This window comes from Bolinopsis microptera, chromosome 1 (genome assembly GCF_026151205.1).
Source record: "Bolinopsis microptera isolate Bmic1 chromosome 1, MBARI_Bmic_1.0, whole genome shotgun sequence".
NCBI lineage: Eukaryota > Metazoa > Ctenophora > Tentaculata > Lobata > Bolinopsidae > Bolinopsis > Bolinopsis microptera.
This window is the reverse complement of record NC_087072.1, coordinates 10443180-10464842: the sequence shown is the minus strand read 5'-3', so window position 1 is coordinate 10464842 and position 21663 is coordinate 10443180. Positions and strand designations below refer to the sequence as shown.

General features: G+C 38.7%; 1 protein-coding gene across 5 annotated transcripts in view; it reads right to left on the bottom strand.

Moving 5' to 3' along the window:
* Positions 1-4304: 4304 nt before the first annotated feature.
* The window catches only part of LOC134825883 (uncharacterized), a 52340-nt gene continuing 34981 nt past the window's right edge, over positions 4305-21663 (bottom strand). For 2 of the 5 annotated variants that reach the window (XM_063838069.1, XM_063838070.1), the window contains exons 6-20: positions 18036-18253; positions 17107-17258; positions 16337-16409; positions 16069-16192; positions 15475-15667; positions 14801-15119; positions 14384-14681; positions 13735-14197; positions 13336-13448; positions 13144-13226; positions 8931-9031; positions 6843-6935; positions 6331-6449; positions 6041-6190; positions 4305-5409 (exon numbers count right to left, since the gene is read on the bottom strand). In XM_063838069.1, the coding sequence (XP_063694139.1) occupies positions 5325-5409; positions 6041-6190; positions 6331-6449; positions 6843-6935; positions 8931-9031; positions 13144-13226; positions 13336-13448; positions 13735-14197; positions 14384-14681; positions 14801-15119; positions 15475-15667; positions 16069-16192; positions 16337-16409; positions 17107-17258; positions 18036-18253 (2584 nt within the window). In that variant the 3' untranslated portion in view covers positions 4305-5324. Of the gene's footprint in view, positions 5410-6040; positions 6191-6330; positions 6450-6842; positions 6936-8930; positions 9032-10432; positions 10463-13143; positions 13227-13335; positions 13449-13734; positions 14198-14383; positions 14682-14800; positions 15120-15474; positions 15668-16068; positions 16193-16336; positions 16410-17106; positions 17259-18035; positions 18254-21663 lie in introns of all 5 variants that reach the window. The other 3 variants (XM_063838071.1, XM_063838072.1, XM_063838068.1) reach the window with 2 other exon arrangements.

Genomic DNA, 21663 nt, shown 5'->3' with positions numbered 1-21663 from the left:
TTTGTCCTAGATTGTTAAGTTGGTTAATGGTATCAAGTACTAAGTTGGATGTGACCGTGTTGTGTGTGACTGCTAGAATTGCTGCCTGTGAATCTGAAAAGAATGTTATACTCCCAGGTTCTGTAATAGTGTTAGTTGCCCAGTGCAGAGGCGGCTCGTGGGAGCTAGCTGGCAGTTTTGTTGGGTGTCCCACCGACTGAGGGCCGCCCCAAGCCCCCCCCCCCCCCCAAACTGCCGATGTCTATTCACCGATGACTGCATACAATACCATTACCATAGCAGAGATTTAATTAATTAATTAAATTATTCCAACGTACATTACAGGACACACACGTGTAAGATCGCAGTATCATAACAGTTCAGATTGCAAGGTGTCCAGGACAACCAATCCATATAAATTACCTGTAGTGGATGCGCTTAAGATGTGCTTTGTATCGTTTACAATTAACTATGTGTTAAAACTGCGCGTCTTAGTTGTCCAAACGAGGATTGGACACCCTACAACATACAACACAAAATTTCACAAAGATCTCGATCATGCGTGCGCTTACATTCGAACGTTTGAATGAATAGAGAGCTTTATATTGCGGTTAGATATTTCCGAATACCATTACTAATCACTATTTCTATTTTCAAGCATCAGCCACCAGATAATAATTCTGGACGCCCTCAATAGCCGCCTCTGGCCCAGTGAGCTGAGTGTCTAGGTGGAAACTTTGTCTCTGGACCTCAATTGAATTTCTTATTAGCATTACACAGTAACCTGCACCTTAGTAGAGGTTCTTACGGGCATTGTCTGCTCGATACGCTAGGGACCCCAGATACACCTTACTAGACGTATTTTTGACCGTAGAATCGATTAAAAGTAGTTTCAAGATGATTGGACAGATTTTTCTCGGTTAAAATCGCAAAAAACCGATTTTTGGGCCAAAAATAGGCCAAAAAACCATGTTTTTTGATATTTTGAGCAAGTTAATTTTGTTGGCATGTCGGCAAAACTTGCATGGAGATAGTTAAAAGACAGCCGCACAAGATGGTATAAAAATACAACAAATCCCTCTATTTTTTCTGAGGTAAAAATCCAAAAAAGTGGTAAACATTTTGACTTTTTTGCTTAAAGTTTGAATAATTTTTTGCAGTTGTATTAAATCAACTCAAAAATAGTCACATCGTGTTTGCCTAAATTTTTCCTTTCTGAGAAGTACCCACTTCATATACTTTATCGAAGTTTGAATATTGTCACTCCGCAAGCGTTTTTGCCAAATTTTCGACGCGCACTACGCGCAAAAGCATTTAGTTGTTATCAATTGGCACCCGCGCGTTCATCATAAATTTCGAACAGCTATAACTCAGCGAGATTATGTCCGTTCTAGCTCATATTTTCACACCAAATAGAAAATGATGTGATCTTATTGCTGACAAAATATAAATATAATTACTCTATTTGCCTTAAAGTAATAGACTGTCAAAGTTTAAAACGCGCATTGGTATAGCACGTGACTTATAAGGCCAAATCTATACTTCTTAACATGTTATCGATCCTTAGACATCATACTATTGTGTCCAATTAGCGGTTAGGTCTCTAAACTCGTAGCAGAAAACACGCCTTTTTGCCCGTAAGAGCCTCTACTACCTGAGAAATGTTCTATTTTTGAGCCATCTGTGAAGATAGCCCAATGTGATGTTGGGGTGATTCCAACCTGCTGTGTTGCTGTAGATCGCTCCTGTATTATAGTTTTAAAATTCCGATCCAAAATTGTGGTAGTTTCGATAATGTCCGTAATTTTACATTTCATTGCTGGTATGAGTGAGAAAGCTTTGTCCAACTTGTATGCATGGGACTTACAGTTTCCTGATTTGCTAAATTCTGGTAGTTAGAATTCCAATTTCCGTTAATTTTGAGTCTCCTAGCTGAGAGTATGGCCAGTTCCTTGAGTTTTAAGTCAATGGGTTTGATTCCTGCCATCGAGTGGTGTGCTTTTAAGTCCTCTTGATATCATGATACTAGCGTGTCTCTGTATTGCCTGCATCTTAATTAAATGAACATCTCGACATTAAATGAACGGACATAATTATGAACGGACATTAATATGAACGTTAGAAGGCACTCAAAACCATCAAAAATCCGAATTTTTTTTTTTAACGTTTTTTTATTCCAGAAGTTTTTTTATACAGTAAGTAAGAAAAGCAGTCGTTAAGCAGTAAAAATGTTAAAAGATGTGTACATGATCAGTGTTTAATATCGCATATCATCTTCATCATAAATGGGTTTTCGTGCATGAAATAGTTCAACGTTAAAAAATTAACCTTTAAAATTAACCAACGTTGGCCTATAAGTATAAAACGTTTAAGAACTTTTCATTCACAATCTAAAATAAAATACAACGTTAAAACGCTGTTCAATTTTAAACGTTGCTCATATCAATTGGTTCATCTTTTTGGGCGTTCGTGTAATGTTTTTTATCCCAGTTTCAACGTCTTTTCAGTTTCAACGAGTTAGCTAGAAACTTGATCTCTATTTCCAGACTTTCATAATGATCATTAGGCTCACAAGTACAACAGCTGGAATAAAATAGGTTAACCTTCTTTCTGGCTCACTTGTGGGCTGCTTCAGAAGGCTATACTATAAGTATATATAACTGTCTAATTGAATAATTGGAAGAGAACTCCATCAGGCCTACTCCTAGCTGAACCAAGCGGGGAGTTGATACACCTTTCACAAGCAAGAGCCACTTTGGTCTACTTGCTGTGAGGTGTCTCCGCTACGCCTATATGGGTTGGGGGTCCCCCCCTTTTCTTTTCTTTTTGGCTTTGCTGTTTGGTCTGCACTGATCACCATTATTTGAGACTCGACATGATTTAGTGTTTTACAGTGTGGGAGCTTGGGAGTAACTCTTATAGACTTAGAGGGAATATCTTCGATAAGATTTGCAAGGGTTTTGCTTGACCGTCCTTTTTCCAATTCCCGCTCTCATTAGCGATTCATCAAGAGCGCTTTTTCCATAGGATTTATTTTCGTTGACTTACATATTGCGTAGTCTGAACTTTGCAATATCATTGTGGTAATACTAATTTAATTTCCCGAAGCTCCAAGATTTTGCAGTTTTTAATTCCCGGGTGCAGATAATTATACTGATACAGACATAAAATAGAATTAAAGTCGATGTACCAAGCGCTTAAGGGCCGTTGCAATCAATAAATCAATTTTATATTCGAGAAACTCTTTAGTCTCGTCTAATAGTAATACTAATAGACAATGTCCTTGGCAACACGATTTACCGTAATATATGTAGACTAGGCTGGAACAAGTTTGTAATGTTGGCGGGGACTAGCTCATGAACTATGTTGTTGAGTGCCATAATTTCGTTGACTTTTTCCGCAAAGTGCCCCTTGGAAACATCATATACTATAGTAGAGTTTTCTGTGCCTCCGGCAGACCAAGGAGAACCTTTCCGTCTTTAACTTACGGCACAATAAAGTTCTCATAGTTGTCATATTCTGGACAAAAAGTTCGAAGTTTTGAAAAAAATTCAACGGACTTTAACTTGGACGGACCTTAAATGAACAGACTTTATTTGAACGGACATTGACAATTGAGATGAACGTTAAGGCCTCCAGCGTTCAATTAATGTCCTTCCAAATAAGGTCCGATAAGGTATAAGAAGTTGTGGGTTTAAAAAAGTCCAGCTCGATTTTTAAAAGTTTGTGCATCATTTCAACATTTAATTTCATCTATAGACATAGTGTAACTACGCATATTTTCAAGCTTAAAGACAGAAAATAAAGATGAAGCTATGAATTAAGAAACTAATAAAGTAAAATACTAATCACTAATATAATTGTAAGTTCTGGAAACTAATCTTTCTCCTCTCGAATATAATTGTAACAATTCTCCGCATAGAATTAGAATCCACTATAATTCTACAGTCACACACGTACAATTCCTATTTCCGTATATATAATATCGTACGTGATTAGGAAATAAGGCGAGCGATCTAGTGGGAGCGCTATACTATTACCATGGCTGACGTTTTCTTACAGAAATTGAAAAGAGTCGAGGGTAGACGAGGAACTATTCATGTCCGAATTTCGTGGTTATACTTAATACTAATTTTCTAATTATCCATGGGCCAAGATTTAGGCGGGAGAAACTGGGATTCTGACATGGAATTGAATTTGGTCTACCTACATTCAATCGGTGTAATACAAAATAAAACAACTTCTTTACCATAGACGGTGTCATAAATTAAAATTTTGAACTCCAGGACAACTTACAATTACTAATACAATAATATCATGTAATATCATCGTCATCACACCAGCAGTAAATAGTCGGTAACAATATTTACTAAAGCTCAGCTAACACCTTTAACCACAGCACGAATTCCTCATTTTTCTGACTCAATACATTTAGAAGATATAAAAAGCGACCCCTCACACGGTGTATAATTCTAAGTTTAAATCAATACATGGGCCACAGTAGACATGATCAAACTGAACTAAACATTTGGCACAACAGCAATCAGCATACTATACATATTAGCATGCGAAAAGAATACAACTCAAATGGTTTATGTTTAACAAATTTTAGAACGATCAAATTATCAGCTTATTGATATTAAGGAAACTGATTTAAAAAATCGTCAAATGATTTCAATTCAGAACGATGCTGCCCTTCATTAAATCAGCCGAAAATAAAGATGCGGGCTGTTCGCTTCAAATGCAATTTTATTTGCTTAATGAACTTCCAAACTTCCAAATTTGCGGAAATAAAAAGGATAAAAACAATTATCGATAATAAACAAACGCACAGAAAATTATCATCATCTTCCAGGTGCGGCTGCCGAAAACTCTTGCTGAGCAGCTCCATATTTCGATATCCAAGTTAAAATTAAAAAGAGAAATATGCGGCCGTTTAACTCAGTAAAAAACATAACAAAAACTTTTGGAAAGCATGCCAATTAGCAATCAGCAGCCAGTTTATATTACACAAGTATACAAAAATTACTCAATTTATGCATGTACACATCGCACATGCTTTTGTTTTCAGTTCAGATAACATAATTAAAAGTTCTCACAGTTCAAAACACACTCCAGGATCAAATCGGCAATGGCTGAGGAAACCAATTTAGTCTTTTTCTTATTCCTTATTTGTTGACCGATGCATTTCTTAACGATTTATTGGTCCAACATTTGACCTGCTCGCGCAAGCGGTAAGATAAAGCTCAGCACCGCGATATATAAATACACATAACACAGTGGCCTCAATCAGGAACCATGACGTCACGTGTGCGAGATTGTGACGTCACGTGAAGGGGCAAGCGTTACGTTAGGAAGCTGTCCAGTTCTTTGCTGAATTCGTCGAACATATTTTCCAAGTCGTCGAACACCGATGCCCCTGTCGCTCGCCTGAAAGTTCTCCAGCATTACTGAGTGTCACCAACCAAATGTTCCAAGTTCTAAAACTCAGGTGCTTATAATAGTTTCAGGTGCTTATAATAGTTCGCATCAACATTTAAAGCTTTGTGATCTAAAAAATTAAATCTTACTTTAAAGAATGCTACAATATACCCAAAATGCAAATCATATCACGAAACCACATTCTAATATTAACATAATTGATAAATGATAATGCTTGTGTAAAATGCTTAGCAAAGTTCCGAAAATCGAGACAAGTTCTTTAGAAGCTGATACACTGAGATTAAAAAGCAAATCAGCATCGAAACATCGCATAAAAACAGAATCAGCGAGTCATTCAAGCGTCACATTTTACATCATAAATAGTATATATACACACTGTACAAAATAACGAGTTTTCCAGTATATCGGGCGAGCTTGTAGGTTTAGAAAAATACCGGCGAGGTAATAACAGCAGCAAGATAAAAAGATATCGACCGTTAGCTGAAACAGTCGATCAAACATGACACGATAAGTTGGAGTCCAACTGTAAACCACAATCACAACAACCCAACAATGATTATATGCGTTACATGACACAGAACCGGAAGAAATGTGCAGCATTTCATGGAATTTCTCTTACGGGGGTGAATCCAGCTTTTCAATCTTGTCTGAAGTTTCGAGTTTGATTTCTGAACTTTCTTCCAGAGGTTTTTCCTCCGCAATTGGGGCTTCGATGATAGCGGGCTTTTCAATGATCGGATCGATCGGTTTTGAATCGTAGTTTGTTATTCTAAAAATAGTTGAATTAAGGATACAATTCTTGACATTCGTAATCAACAGAGATTAATTAATGTTCCCAATGTTAACATACTACACTACAGTTAATTATGTAATGGAACTGGACTCCGGACAAAACAAAACTGTACTCACATAGGGGGAGAAGGAGATTCAGGGTTCCTGGTGACTGTTATATGGCCTTCTGATGTGGCCCTCTTGAAGGAGTATTTCTTTGGTTTGGGGGCTACAGGGGGCGGGACTTTCTTACCAGCCTGAGTGGCGAGAGTTTTAAATGTGCGATGGAGTGGGATTAAAAGTAAGTAAATATGTGAAATGATACAATGAGAGTATTATTTTTTATTTCCAAAAATCAAGATCACAATTATAAAGCAATTATTGGAATTAGCTTAATCAATGATCATGCGGGATGCAATTAATGACAGCTTCTCAAAGTCAATACATTCAAATAATGACAGAATCCAAGAATCAATCTCAATATATTATCATGATTATTGAATATGTATTTCGGTCGAATCCCACTATACTACTAATAAATCGTAGAATTCCACAGAACTGTGTGAGGCTTCTTCTTGGATTCTGCCAGAATAGCTGAAGACAAGTGCTGGTGTGTTGATGCGAGATAATATCTATTTAATATGTGCTACCTGCTGGGACGCCCCAATATCGTCAGTATCATCACAGTAGACTGACTTCACAACAGCAGCTACAGCCGGGCTCATGCTTTCCCAGTTAATGTTCTAGAGAGTTTTAATTACAAATCACAGATTGCAAAACTTAGGTTGAAGCAGGGTAAATTAGCCGAGTAAATTAGCGAGAACTTGTAATTTACGAGCTTTAATTGTGCACGAAAATTACGTTGACTGCACGAAATTAGTGCTTGGTAAATAAATTGCAACGTAACTGAGCAGATCAAAAGCAATTTCCAAGCGAGAAGCCTGATTCGCGAACAGAAAGCATTAGACAAGAAATAGTAGAGTAGAAGATGATCCTAGGACAGTAACGTCTAGAGGGGGAGAAGCGTCTAGAAGTGTCTGCAATCTACATGGCGCTCTAACTGTTTGTTATCTGAAGAATGCAGGAACGGAGCTGCGGCGGAAGGAAGCCCGATAAGAATAGAGGTTTGTACTAGTACAGGTCTAAGTCTGGTAGTGGCACACGCACGTGCTATTACAGCCACACATACTTACGTACGTGCTTTAACTCTCAGACAAGGAGGAGAAACATTTAACAAAACCATAAGATTAAACTGACCATAAGGACTTCATACTTTCATATCAAGTTTCAGCGTAACAATCAATATTACCCCTCAAGGTATCAATTTTGTGTAACAATGGTAATATTTTTTCATTGAACGTATCATATTTCGATTACGGAAACGTGACGCACTTCACTGGGAAATAAAGTTCCTGATAAGAGGGAAAATGGATAACTTGACAGTTGACTTGCTAATATTATCTTTATGATAGGGCAAAACTTTAACAAACTGTGAATAAAATAACGTTTATTTGACCAAAAATATGTAACTTGTAGACCATTTTCCAGACACAGACCTTATTTGAACCTTTTTCACTGGTTACAGACGGGTCGCACATGAAAATGGTAAACGATTTTTAATTGATATCTATCAAATGAACCTTCATTATATCAACTTAACTGGTTGCAATTTAAATACGAGTGGGAAATCAGCAAGGGCGTTGTCGCACACTTCTAATTACGATGTCTCCAGTGCAGATGACACTTGATCACTACATAGGAAACTCATCAGAATGTAATTATAGCATGATTACTCTGAATCAATTGTAGTCTCCAAAAGTAAAATGGCATGCAAAATAGGGTTGGACATTGGACATGTTGGATTCATACTACAATCCTATAATCCTAAGAAACCAACATTTGCGATATTTTTAAAAAGCCAACATTTTAAAAAGCAGCACATGATCATTGTGGGATTTTCGCAGATTGTCAAGAGTGAATCACTGCAACAACGAGGCCCCGCCCAATAATATGCACATATGGTTCATCAACCACATTTTCACCACGCTTGTTAAATAAAATATATGTATACGGGCTACAGACACAAACAAATTACAACCAAACATAAACTAACGCAGTCTAGCGAATCAGCCTGTCATACAACCAATAGGGAAACAGTATGACAAATGAGAACCAATCACAACGAGTGGTTTCAGTCCCGTGACTGGGGTTGTTACCAACCAGATTCAGGGGGTTTGGGGCACGCGATTAGAGTCTAGACACTTCCTGGTGATGGAGCCCCCAGGCAAACTGGTTTTATTGAAACCTAATAGCTGAAACCAACTTTTCACAAGACAATGTATCTTGGCATTAGTATCACATCCGCATATTACAAAGTAGGTTAAACTACACTGCTAGATACTACAGCCAGGTATTATAACCACACAACTGATCAGAAGTAAATCAAAATGACATGCAGATTGCAGAGAGACATGCAGCAACCTGTATAGTGTATCCCTTCAAAACATGTAATCAGAGGAAATCAAATCGCGTGATATTGCTTTGATCAACTCAGTTTGCAAGCAATATCAAAACTTTGTTAGCCATTAGCTTAATTAGTTAATTAGCTAATTAATAACCAGCATGATAGAGGTAAGCTAAATCTAGCTGGCAAGCTTATGAATCAGAGTAGCATGCTTTAAAATCACGTGACCAGCATCAATATAATCACGTGATCAGCCGAGGGAGCTTTGTCTTACCTTCATTGCGTCCGATGTACTCATTCTTTGGTCGAGTTTATTCAAAAACAACTGTTTTCGTTCTTCGACTGTCAGCGGTTTCTCCTTCAACTTACACGAATCTACAATAAGAGATAAGAGTTAGAGACACGTAGAACGTGGAATATCGACAGGTACACCACGATATAAATCAACAAAACCACTAAACGTTTCGTAATCGATTCCGATTTACATTTTACAAGGCTTTCGTGATATTAATAACACTTTAATTGCTACGAATGATAGAAATCAGTAATCGACCGTCGAATCACTGAGAATTGAGATATACTTCAAGATGAATCATAATTTATCTAACAGCTCTATTACAATTCTAGAAACTGAATTTATTAAACAGTTTTTTTTATTATATAACGAGAAAAAACAGACGACTTAAACTGTATCCAACAGAGCCTGGACTTTCCAGAAATCTGGGCGGAGTGAAACAATCAGGAGATACAAATTACAAGGGCTTAATAATTCGAGTATCATGGTAAAAAGAGGTAGACTGTAATTACCAATGCTAGATAAGTATACGAGGGAAATTTTATCAGAAATTAAGTGTTTCCTAAACATGTTTCAAAGGTCGCGCTGCAGGTTGTATCTTATAAAGATCTTGTAAGGGGAGCTTTGAAAAATACCTAACAAGAAAACAAAACAAAGGAGCTAAACAGAGGAATGGACCCCCTGGTGGCACCACAATGAATGTAACTAAAGCAGCCGGTGATAAAGCCAAAAATGTAGCTAAAACACCAGGTGATGCTAGTATAAATGGATCTGAAAGACTGTGTAATATAGCTAAAAATTTAGCTGAAAGCAATCGGCACTATCTAAGTGGAAAGGTATGTCGCCTTGTGGCTCCCGGTAATTGTCGAACTGTTGTAAAAGATCCTGGCATACATTCCTCTTAGTTACAGATCATGAGCGCGCAATAGCATAATGAATAGTATTTAATAGCAGAATTAATAGTATTTAATCAGCGTAGTAATCTTAACCATCGTCATAATACAAATGTATCGTATTAGTCAAAAGTAAGCGCAAAGCGGCCTCTTGGGCGCTTTATAATTACGAAAAGAAACTAACGACCAACTATTAATTAATGAAGAAATCGACGAAGTTTGATGATTAATTCGTGAGAAAATGCAAATCTAATTACAGGCTGAAGATAAGGTGTTAATAGATAATAATCAACGATAAGAGGTGAGTATTCTGCGTTTGATCAAATCATGGGCTATAGTTATAATTTATACCTATTAACGATCAAATATTTTTCTTTACATAATTAAAAACGGAGATTTCGCTAGATAAATTTTTGTAAGTCAATAAAGGAATAAGTCTAAGCTTAAAATTACCAGAGAGAAAACCAGACTGAGCATTGTGCAAAATCTCGAATTATAAGAACTGATGACACGTTCTCAACATTTCGGCACGCACCGTGTAAATTGAGTAAACAAATAAAACATGCTTTGAATTATCTCAGAACTTACATCGGTATCGCATTCCAGACATTATTAGAGCTGAAGGAGATTCTTCCATCAAGGCTTAAAATATGTACACAACTCGGCAAGTAAACATGATATGTATGGTGCTGTACACAGTACAGAGTGATCCCGTAGATTGGATATACTGGAGATTGGAGCGGCGCCAAGTACATTAGATGAAGCCCAAGCAGGGTTACTGATATCTTTGTAACTTAGGGAGGAGTAGGAGAGCTAGAGTCCGTACGAGTTGATAATAATAACTATATTCACTGTTCAGACAACCTGACGAGGGAGCGGGCAGATAGCATCAAGATTAGTGAAGAATGCAAACTACAAGGGTACTACTTGGTGTCTAGAGATCAAGGCTATTAAACTTGGAGATAACCTAATCTCGCATAATCCGGGTTAATTACTCGCTGTAGGAGACAGATATTGTCTCTCTATTTTAAAAGTAAAACTGTAAACACCGTATTAATCAGATCAGGAGCGACTGATTTGGACGGAATTGCAACAATGTTTACTACACCCTGGATCCATTAAACAGAGTAGTACGGCAATATACAACATAATATGAGAGAGAATATGTTACACTGTCCCAATCACGTGAAACTGTGATATTACAACCACAAGTTCACAAAGCTGCTGCACACTCTACACTGCCCTTCATGAGGGTAGCTTGTATTGAAATGCTCTTGTTGCTCAGCTACTCCAGCTCAGGTTTTCAGTCTCGAGTACTCCTTGATAGCAAGTCAGTTCATGGTATTAGAATGCAAATCGGTTTCATTAGAGCAGACATGCTTGGAAGATAGACTAAGCCAGAAAAACAGGTGCAAAGGGAGGTAGAGTAGAAAAAGAACTTTGGCGGATGAACATTCACGGCAGTAAGAAGCAGAATATAAGAATTAAAGCCTAATTAAGCCTAATTAACAGATTTAAAACCTGAAACCAACATATAAAGCTGTGTAGAGTATAACAGATACTGCCTGTTGAGTTAAAAGTTAAAGAGAAAGCAAGAGACGTGAGGGTAGGAAGAAACAAGTGGCCCTTGTACACGAATACTACATTGTAGATAATGGATCATTGAATGTTACATACCTGATGGCTGATACCTACCTTGCAAACGATTGAAAGCCAGCAATACGGCAAGTATACTAATTTATTCATACTTCATCTCTTGAAAAATACAGCGTATAATATCGTACCAGGCACAAAACAATTAGAAGAGTTTTACCAAGACTATGGGGAAGAGGTGTAACCAATACGTTGTAACCAATATGTTGCGCTAATCCATCAGTAACCAATTAACAAGTCTAACAAATTATAAAACTCTAAAACAATACGTTATCAGGACCAACAGTTCAGATGTGCGTGGCGTCAAGCTTGACAACATGACAACATTAAGCGATGAACCAGCTAATTCAGACCACAGTGCACAACAACAAGTATAACAAGGACAAGAAACTTCCAGAGAGGAGCTACGGAGTGCTAACAGTGCAGTGAATGTAGCAAAGGAAAACAGCGACTCCCCCACACCGAGACTGGAGGTCTGGGCCACTGCAGTGTCAGTCATAATGTGTGAAATGTGGTGCTGGCAATGAGTATTTTGTCTAGCACGCGCCGCCATTCTGCTTCCTTCCGGCTCCCCTGCAGAAGGACTTGTGGGTGTCCAGGAAACTACACTACTATTTAACAATGACTAGGCAATGAACCAACTACCAAGTAGATAGGTCAATCTAATCGGAAATTCAAACATTTTACAAGGAAATAGATGCAAGCTTAAGACTGCATGCTTTAAAAGTGTATCGCTTTAAAACTCATCTTTAAATTAAAATTCGATACTTTTAAACTTGTCCCGGAATGCTCCCAATAATAAATAACGGGTCGCCTTATTATTTTTATTTACATTTGGAACGCTACAAAAGTCTGAACATATTTTAGCGTACTATTTATAAACTGTTGAAAGGCGAGATTGCTCTGAAAAATAATCAAAAGTACAGTACATAGAGAAGTTCGAATTCAAAATTGGCAGCATTAAGGCACCAAACAAATAAAGAGAACTACAACACCACCCCTACTCTCCAATCACAACACATGCCTCCCACCTACCACGCTGTTAAACAGTAATGCGTGATGATCACCAATGGAGAGCACATAGGACCCCTCAATAAAGCACAAGTTCATGCGACTGGGTGAAGCTGTCTCCATTATTATACCATGTTTAGCTTGCTCTAAATATAATATCAAGACAAATCCTACTGCTGCGATTTATAAATCATAATGTGCGTCTTCATTTCTATATGGTTCTGAGAGATCAGGTCAACTTAACGCCCGACGGCTCATTGTTTAAATTGTTCTAACAATTGATTAAAATTACTAGACAACAACGATTAGTAGAGCCCGAGATTTTAAATGTATGGTTAAAGTAGGTAGTATAGGACAATTGTCTTCCATGAAAGTGGCGCTAAGGGAAATACTAATTTATCTTGACAAATTCAAGTACATCATGAGTGGCTCTGATAAGAGGATCAGGGTGGGAAGGTGTAGGGCGGAGTACTATATATACCGACCGTTATGGAAACTGCCATAAATATTAAATATCCAATTCTGGTCACTTAAAATGTTAAAGATTTTTCAATTTTCAAATTCCCAAAATTTCTCTTCTTCTATTCATGATCATGTCAAGAAGAAGTGAATCATAAAAATTAAACAATTCTTACCACAGATATCATCTTCAGGGGACTCTTTCCGGCCAATAACGGCACTTTCAGTAACGGATCTCTTTAAAACTTTTGCAGGATTTCTGCAATTATTTTTAATTAGAATTAGATATTGTAGATAAAATAATTAAAAGTTCTGACGAAAATGTGAGGAGTCTCTAAACCGTTGGTCCCAAGAATTGGTAAACTTACATTATGACGTTAATATTTTCTTTGTCCTTCTCATCAGGATTAGAGATTGGAATTATGTCTGTCTCGTAGTATCCTTTTGGAGAGGGCGGCGATGATATGTGCAACGAATTGCGCTGCAAATAAGTTATATATTACGGGTTCGATCGTAACTAAACCGCATATCAATAAAAAAAATCGAATTATAGTTCACGTATGTGGCTTTATTTAATCTAAACTAATCTAATAGTCTAGGTCAGAGTGGCACAAACCAATCAGGAGAGAATATCTAACAGCGCATTATGCACATAACCCCGCTTATAATCAATGAACCCTAGCACTTCACCAACGTTAACGACCCAATATGGATTAACGCGAAATTAAAGTTTCCCGCGATGAAGACTTTTAAATAATGCTAATCACCTTGCTATGATCAGAGGTGGCAGGGCTAGGATCCCTGATAAGATCCACACAGTCCTGAAGACTGTCCTCCTCCTCACACTCTGTCTTAGGAGGTGGACTGATCGGGTCCAGATGTTCTGAACTGCCTCTCTTCTCCGCGTGAACCATAATATCGCTGCTCGTGTTAGACGCGCCCGACCCAGCGTAAGACACGTTGTGTGCACTGCTGCCCAGAATATCCTCACTGTTCCAGCGGGTCTCTCCTGGCGAGAGAGGACGCTCTGGAGAGAGGGGAGGTTCTGGTGAGACCGGGGGCGTTTCATCAGAGACGGGAGATATTGCAGGAGCTTTACGTAACAGTGTATCAGGTGATGTGGCTGTGGCCCGTCGTTCGAGTGTGAATATACGTTCCCGCTGAATGGTGCTTATACCATCGTCAGTGGGCTTGCTTTTACGCTTTGGTTTTATCGTCGACGTGAGTTCTCTGCAGAGTAGATAAAATATTCAGTCCCTTAAATTGAGAAAAAGGTGCATTTGATTAATAATGGTCATCGAAAAAGAGCTGGCTAATTCAGCTTAACTAATTTATGTAAAGAATGGACGGTAAAATCTCATATTTTTCAATGAGTAGGATCGACAAAACATTTAAAAGATGAAAGAATGAACTTACAGAGCAAGATCTTCATCATCGGTATCGAAAGGATTGGTCGACACAGACGGGGCGAAAGATTTGTCAGCTAAGTTCCTATCGCCATTGTCGCAATTGAAAGAGTTGCTGGTTTGCAAAGGATCTTCGACAGATTCTTCACGCAGAGAATTATCATCTGTCGTATAGCTTTCCCAGTATGAACTACATATAGGTTCGTCTTGAAGTCGGAGGCCAGCGGAGAGCGGAGGGGTTCCCGTGTCAAATGAGTAGTTCGAGTTCTTGGAGATAGATCTAGCAGGTTTGCGAGGTCGTAGTTTTTCTGAAATAATAATTAAATTACAGATCAAATAATACAAATATTAAAGATCAAACTTAAGTTAAACAACAAATCACTCGAATGAATATTTAAAAAGGGGATTTATTTAAGAACATCCGTACCAGGTCTAGGAGGAAGAGGGTGTTCCAAGATCCACTTTTGTAATCCTACTCCTGCTGCTAAGATCTTAGTTCTGTGACCAGGTTTAGTCACCCCAACCTTGATCAGAAGTGTAGGTGTCATCCGGGTCATATCACCAAGATAGTCATATCCTGCGTGGGAGAACTGGGCACTGTAGGTGGAGAGACCGAGCGCTCCGAGCCAGTCTTCAACAGATTCTGGGTTAGCTACGAGGAGGTAGTTGTCTTCGTGCAGACAGCTGGCAGATTTCATGAGTAGGCGTCTCTGCTCAGCGTCCGTTATACCCACGTGCTTCAATTCCTGTCGTGTTTACGATATCGTAAGTTTTGTATTCTGAGAAACAACATCGCATCCACCAGAATAAACCTCACAACAAAATTGAAGCCACCAAACTTTAAGGCTAAAATATGTATTTTCGTCTCTAAATGATGCTCTGACGAATGACGTTAGGGTTAAGGATACAAAAAGTCGACATCATAGTAATTTATTCAACTTATTAATGCCAGAAATTTCAAGGAACCTTTCAAACTTAGAGATTTTGCCATGAAAAGAAACAAGTGGCGACCATTTGTGGCGCCTATGTGTCAATTATATGTTTAAGCTAGAGCAGAGTAAGATTATTACATAGGTATATCATTCAAACCCGTCAACATACCGCTTCTGTTATACCAGCCAGAAGGACAGGAGAATCGTATCCAGTATCCAGGAAGGAGCTGAGATGGTGACCGAGACCGATCATATTCAGCCACTCGTAGAGTTGGGCCTGCGCGTCCTCGTAAGACACGACAACATCGGGCGTGGCGAGAAGGCGAGCAGTCTGTTCCGTAACACTTACTCCATTTACCGCTCTGTGGTGAAATTAGTTTAGGGGATGTTCTAACCGATAGTTACTTCTACTACATGACACAAAGGAAGTTTGCATCTTTGAATAGTTAAATCTAGTGAACATGTTCATTGCTTTCCTGACTGTGCGACAATACCCCACCTTATCTTATGTAAATATATACAAAATATTCACACACTTTTATCAAGAAGTGGGACACAAATTCTAATGTTTTTATTACACAGAACTTACAGATTCATTATGCCAGGAGTTTGATGATATAACTGAGAATTCTTGCTTTAAAAAAACATCTCGTCTAAAATTGACCGACTTAGCTGTATGAGCTTCCTACGCTTCATACTACAAGTAAAACGTCCCGCCATGACGGTCACAGTTTAATAGGCTGACAGCTCTACAAGTACTTACACAGAGTGCAGTCTCTCGTTGCCAGGGATAGCCGGGTAGTCAGAGGCTAGACTGTAGAGACTTCCAACTAGACTGCCATAGTGAGATATATTTCTCTCCGACAATACTTGAGATGATGCTCTCACTTGGGGAAAAAGATATTTTAGATATATATATACTTTTTATTGGATTTTAAACGTGAGCTCATAAGGGAGACGTTATGTTATAAATACTTTTTTTAGCAGGTTATTAGGAATTTACTCTATTCAGTTTAAATTCGGAGACTGACTGTAGGTGGCAGGCTTGCAGAGGCTGCTCAATAATTCCAACTTGAACCAAGGCACGTGACCAACTTTCTGCACCTGAAATTGAAAAAGTGAGGGAGGGGCTGACTACGGTGATAGGTGATGAATACCGGTATATGACAGATGTTCCAAGTTCAATGAACTCATCACAAAAAATACATCGAGGAGAGAATAAGAAGTTTGGGAGTGGATTTAAACTGTCCGTTGCATGTGAGAAATATTAGGGGTGCTCCGTACTTGAGTACATACTTGAGGTTAGCACAACCTTCTATTATGACTAATACTGCATGGTCTGATTTGCCGTGCACTTGAGGCGTCCAACACACATTTATGGTGCAGCGTGTGGTCGCCTATTGCCGGTTTTAGTACAACTTGATTAAATTATTGATGACAAAACCAACAAATCCTTTGGTCCTTTGATAAATGATAACAATGCGACGGGATCTTTGTACCAGGTCAATCGATGTAAGTAGAGTCGATCGATAAATTTGATCAATTTAATTTGTGCGCGGCGCGGCGGTAAAACAACAGTTTTGCGCTGATGTTCATATTAAAATTGTTTCCGCCGCGTACGCTTACGCCAGCCAGAAGACCCGAAGTGTTTAAAGGTCGCTCCCTAACGACCTAATTACTTTATCATGTGCTCCATTAATGAGCCTCAATTGCATCTCAATGTGTATTCAGAAGCGGTCTCATTGTACTCACTAGGCTCACAAAGGGGCTCAATCTCGAGAGATAGAAGAAGGTTTCTCACCTGCTTACGAACAACGAAACATCGCCACCTGCCATCAGAATTTTTGGCTATGATGTGTACAAGTTCTCCATGTTTCACGTCCAAATCCGTCAGCTGCTCTGGAATACATTCCTCCATGGCTTGTCCCACCATCGCTTCTTGGTTCGAATATTCTGGGAAATCGATACGATTATTATTTCGGCGTCAAATTCAAATAAAAATGTATCACAGATTTTTACAAGGACGTTAAATTCTGTATAATAATCAGATTCTAATTTCTAAAACTGAATATGCCATATATTCAAGATTAGACACTGTGAAATCAAGACCGGTTCTAATTACAACTAACTCCGCATTACACATGAAACTGAAACACAACCCATTGTTTGCTTATTTAACACAGATTCTCGCCGATATCATCAAAGATCAGATTATAAAGGTGTTAATTCAATTACTACAGGCTCTCAGATTCACAAAGCATGACAAATACTTCAGACCGGCCACCAGTACATTTCACCATTACATCTTACTATTAAGCATGGAGGAGCTAATGGTAAAAAGCTCTTTTCATCGATGGTGAATGAGGCGTAGTTGAGAAATTAGCATGGTGATCAATGTTACCACTAAGTATCCGTATTGATTGCTTGGCTGACTCATTAGCTATTTTTGCAAGGATTGGAGGGTGGTAATAAGTAATTTCCGGTGTAAGCAGAGAGAACACTCGGCCTAAATGTGAGTGTGTTGCGGACACTTGATACCACTACTTGATACCTGCTGGTTATCGTCTAATTATCAACTAATTAACGAAAGTGATGGTGAAGGAGCAGCTAACTACCGGAGGAAAAGCATTTTAAAGAAACAACTGAAAGCGAATTACAGTTCGACAAATCCAACTGGCCACAAATTCAAGTTAGTGTCGGTATGGACATGGTAAATGACAATTTACTCACTCAAAATGATGGCAGCGAGTTTATCAGCAGAGTGAGCAGCACTGAGTTTTTGCGCCACGTGTAATGGTGTCTGTCCGTGCACGTTCTTAATGGTAACGTCCGCGCCGTGGTCACACAACAGCTGGGTCACTTCCAGTCGGCCGTGAAGGACTGCTTCGTGGAGTGCAGTACCGCTCGTACTTTCTCTGTTTACGTTAAACCCGTGTTTCAGCAGCATTCTGAAAATATGATGCATAAAGTTACAGTTAGGGCGCTTCTCACGTGGGACATAAAAACTTCACACGTGGTGTATAAAGTGGAAGTAACACTTCCAGGGTAAAGAATTTAATTAGTTAACACATTAGACGGGTTCTGGTTTTATGTGATAAATATAAGCACTCTAAGGAATGTGCTCTAGACGCTGTTTCCGTATCAGAATAATGTGGAAACATGCGAACAAAATATTACATCCTACATTCTCTACAATAGCCAATTGTTAGTATTGTGGTGAACCTGTGTATGTGACAAACAATGTAACATCCTCGCTCAATATCTAGCTGTGAGGCAAAACAGGAAGGAATGTTTGTTTGTTTGCACGAAAGTTGTAAATTATGAGTGGAAATAATTGGATAAAGGGTAATTGACTAATGATGGAAATATGTGTATAAAGGACAATGCTTCAAATTGACGAAATGAACTCTGAGCCCTAGAAGTTAGAATTGATGTAACTGGTAAATGTTTTAACATATGAAACAATGAGAATTGTTTAGCTACAACGCATGGGACAGACTTGATACTTTGATACATTTAATGTGGCTACTTGCTATACAACTGCTACACCATGCTGACTACAGCGCATTAAGGGATACAGCGTTCCTTGCGGCAGTTCTTGATCTTGGTATAATGAATATAATTACATTATTGTGGCACGTTACAGAATATGAATCGTCGTACCGTAATTATCAAGTCTACTCCTCCAAAAACTAACAGACCATTAGCTAAACTATTGAACTATCATTAATCGTTTCTGCCCAGAAGACAAATCCAGATCCAAGCCCCAGTACCTTCTGTTACATTCTAAACACACGGGTTCAAGCAGTGTAATTCTCTAGGGAATAAGGGGACGAGGCAAGGTAATTATCACTCTATATTTATGAGATCTGATGTATTATATGGGACACTTGGACAGTGTAATTACCCTAATAACATGTCAGGTGTATAATACACGGTGTAATCTCATAATAATCTACAGGGTATTATACAGCATGTAAACCTGGATTATTTACAGTACATGTGCTCCAGGAGGCAGCATCAAGAGTACAATAGAATCTACTCAACCGAAGCCGGAGTAAGGAAGAAATGGGACGTGTAAGCAAAATGGGACCAGGGGACCTTGGATCAGAGCGGTGGCCAGCTAAATGGGAGAGTAATAAACACATACGTGCGAGGGGAATGTGACGTTGCCACCATGGCCATTGTTACACTTATTAATATGGAACATGGTGTTTCCAATTAGGACAACTTGACGCGAATATTCTTTAATTTGTTCGAGGGAGAATCCTTTTGAAATCCTAAACTCTGATTACAGGTCGTGATTACTTGAATAAGTGAATAATAAATCGCGTTTAGACATGACCAGGGGGACATTGTTCAGTTAGTCTGAATTTTTGAGTTTTCCTTTTGAGTGATAGCCTGGTAAGTCTCTGACCAACATTTTGCGCTCAGTCTCGAACTTTGACAAACTATATAACCGTATTAATACTAAGGGTGACTGGACTATAAATTTTAACAACAGCTATAATAAAGGTGCACCGTGCACGTGCACCGCACCGTGCACGTGCAGCCTGGTATTATACTCATTATCCATGTTTTAACCCTCTAGCAGATTTACATGATCTATTTTAGTGGGATCTCTAGTCCGGAAGTGAGTGGTAAAGTGTTCGTTGTTTGCGGTTACTGGTCAGTATAATTTTGATTTAAGAGTGAAGGATAAGGTATAGTATTTGACTAGGCGTGTCATTGTTTTAGCTTTAAAGCTAAAATTTGTGCAACAGCTGCTAGATTCGATCGGTGCTGGCTAGGATTATAAAACCATAGAATCTCCAGAAGGCCATAATACTATGAGTATGATAGTACAACTCTTTTTCTCCCGCTCGTTGTTCGCTAGTCACACATTCTGTTTCTTTTTACCGTTGTGGAGAGAATTAAGCAAAGCCATTGTGCAGTTCAGATCATTATTAAAAGTGAAGATCATAAAATTGTAGAAAATGATAATTCTATAATTCTCCAGCAGCAGATGCAATGGGTAAAGCATTAAGCATATCATATTAAGTACTTTCAACATATTATAAATGATTTGCGGCCCGCTTTTGACCTTAATCTATATTTATTTATATTTCAGTCGAGCAGGTGCACTAACTAGTGTGCACTGGTAAAGGTACTGAGCTGAGTTTACAGCGATAACCTTGCCTTAGCTCAGCTTATTGTGAACTAAGACGGAACTTGTTTTATAAATTATAGTATTTATTCTTAAACCGTCCTATTGTCAAGCACAATGAAAACTCTGTCGGCAATTTTCCATGTCGACCAGGGCAGCATCGACCACAGCTCTGAATTCATGACTAAAGCAGGGCTAACAGACACATCTCACCTAATCCTCTCAATCTACATTTTCCTCGTCCTCCTGCTCGGAATCCTGGGCAACCTCTTCGTTCTCTACAGTTCTCTTAAACACGGAGCCCTCCAACTGGACACCGCCTCCCTCGTTCTAGTCCACCTCCTGGCTGTGTCCGATATTGTGGCTAATGTTCTCATATACCTGCCCATGTTCGTCACCTTGGTGACTAAAAGGTGGGCTCTTGGAAGTGAGATTTGCGGTTTTGTGGGAGTTTTCTTTATTTCACCTCTTCATTGTGACGTCATGGTCATCCTAACTGCGTCAGGTTTGTTTTACACTATTGATGCATATTTGTTTGTAAATATTTTTTTTGAAAAGTTAGATGTTACTGCTGTACTACTAATATCTATTATGATATAATGTTGTCACCAAGTAACCGCCCTACTACAATGTGATGAAAGTGAAAACTATGCTGAATCACTCTACTTCAGTGTACAAAATGTGGATGATAGTAAAGCGGAGTCCCGGTGTTCTGAACACTAATATCATCTACATTATATCAGCTGTAAATGTCATGATATCACTCATACTTCCCGTATACCTAATCTCAGCCGGAATTGCAGGTAATACTGTTCAGCTACTTTTCTTAACTCGTGTTTCCGCCTGTAAGGCTTCCTTCCTTTTAAAACATACACGAAGTATTTAGCTCGTGTTATAAAACATTAAGTAAGAATTGTGTATCATAACAGTATAGGTTTTTACTATTTACTTATTTATGTAGATGATATAGTGACAGCAGATGTATTTATGTAGATGATACAGTTCTCGAACGTCTGTAACCCACCCACCTCCCAGAAGCCGGAGGGGAACTAACAGTATCATTTGACGCACAGAACATCCAGTGTTTCTCCAGCAACATGTTCCCCGGACGTCCACACAGCACCTTCACCATGTTCTACATAGCCACATTACTGGGCCTCCCCCTCCTCCTCATCCTCTCCGTGAACCTCTCCATAGTGGTGATAGTGTGGG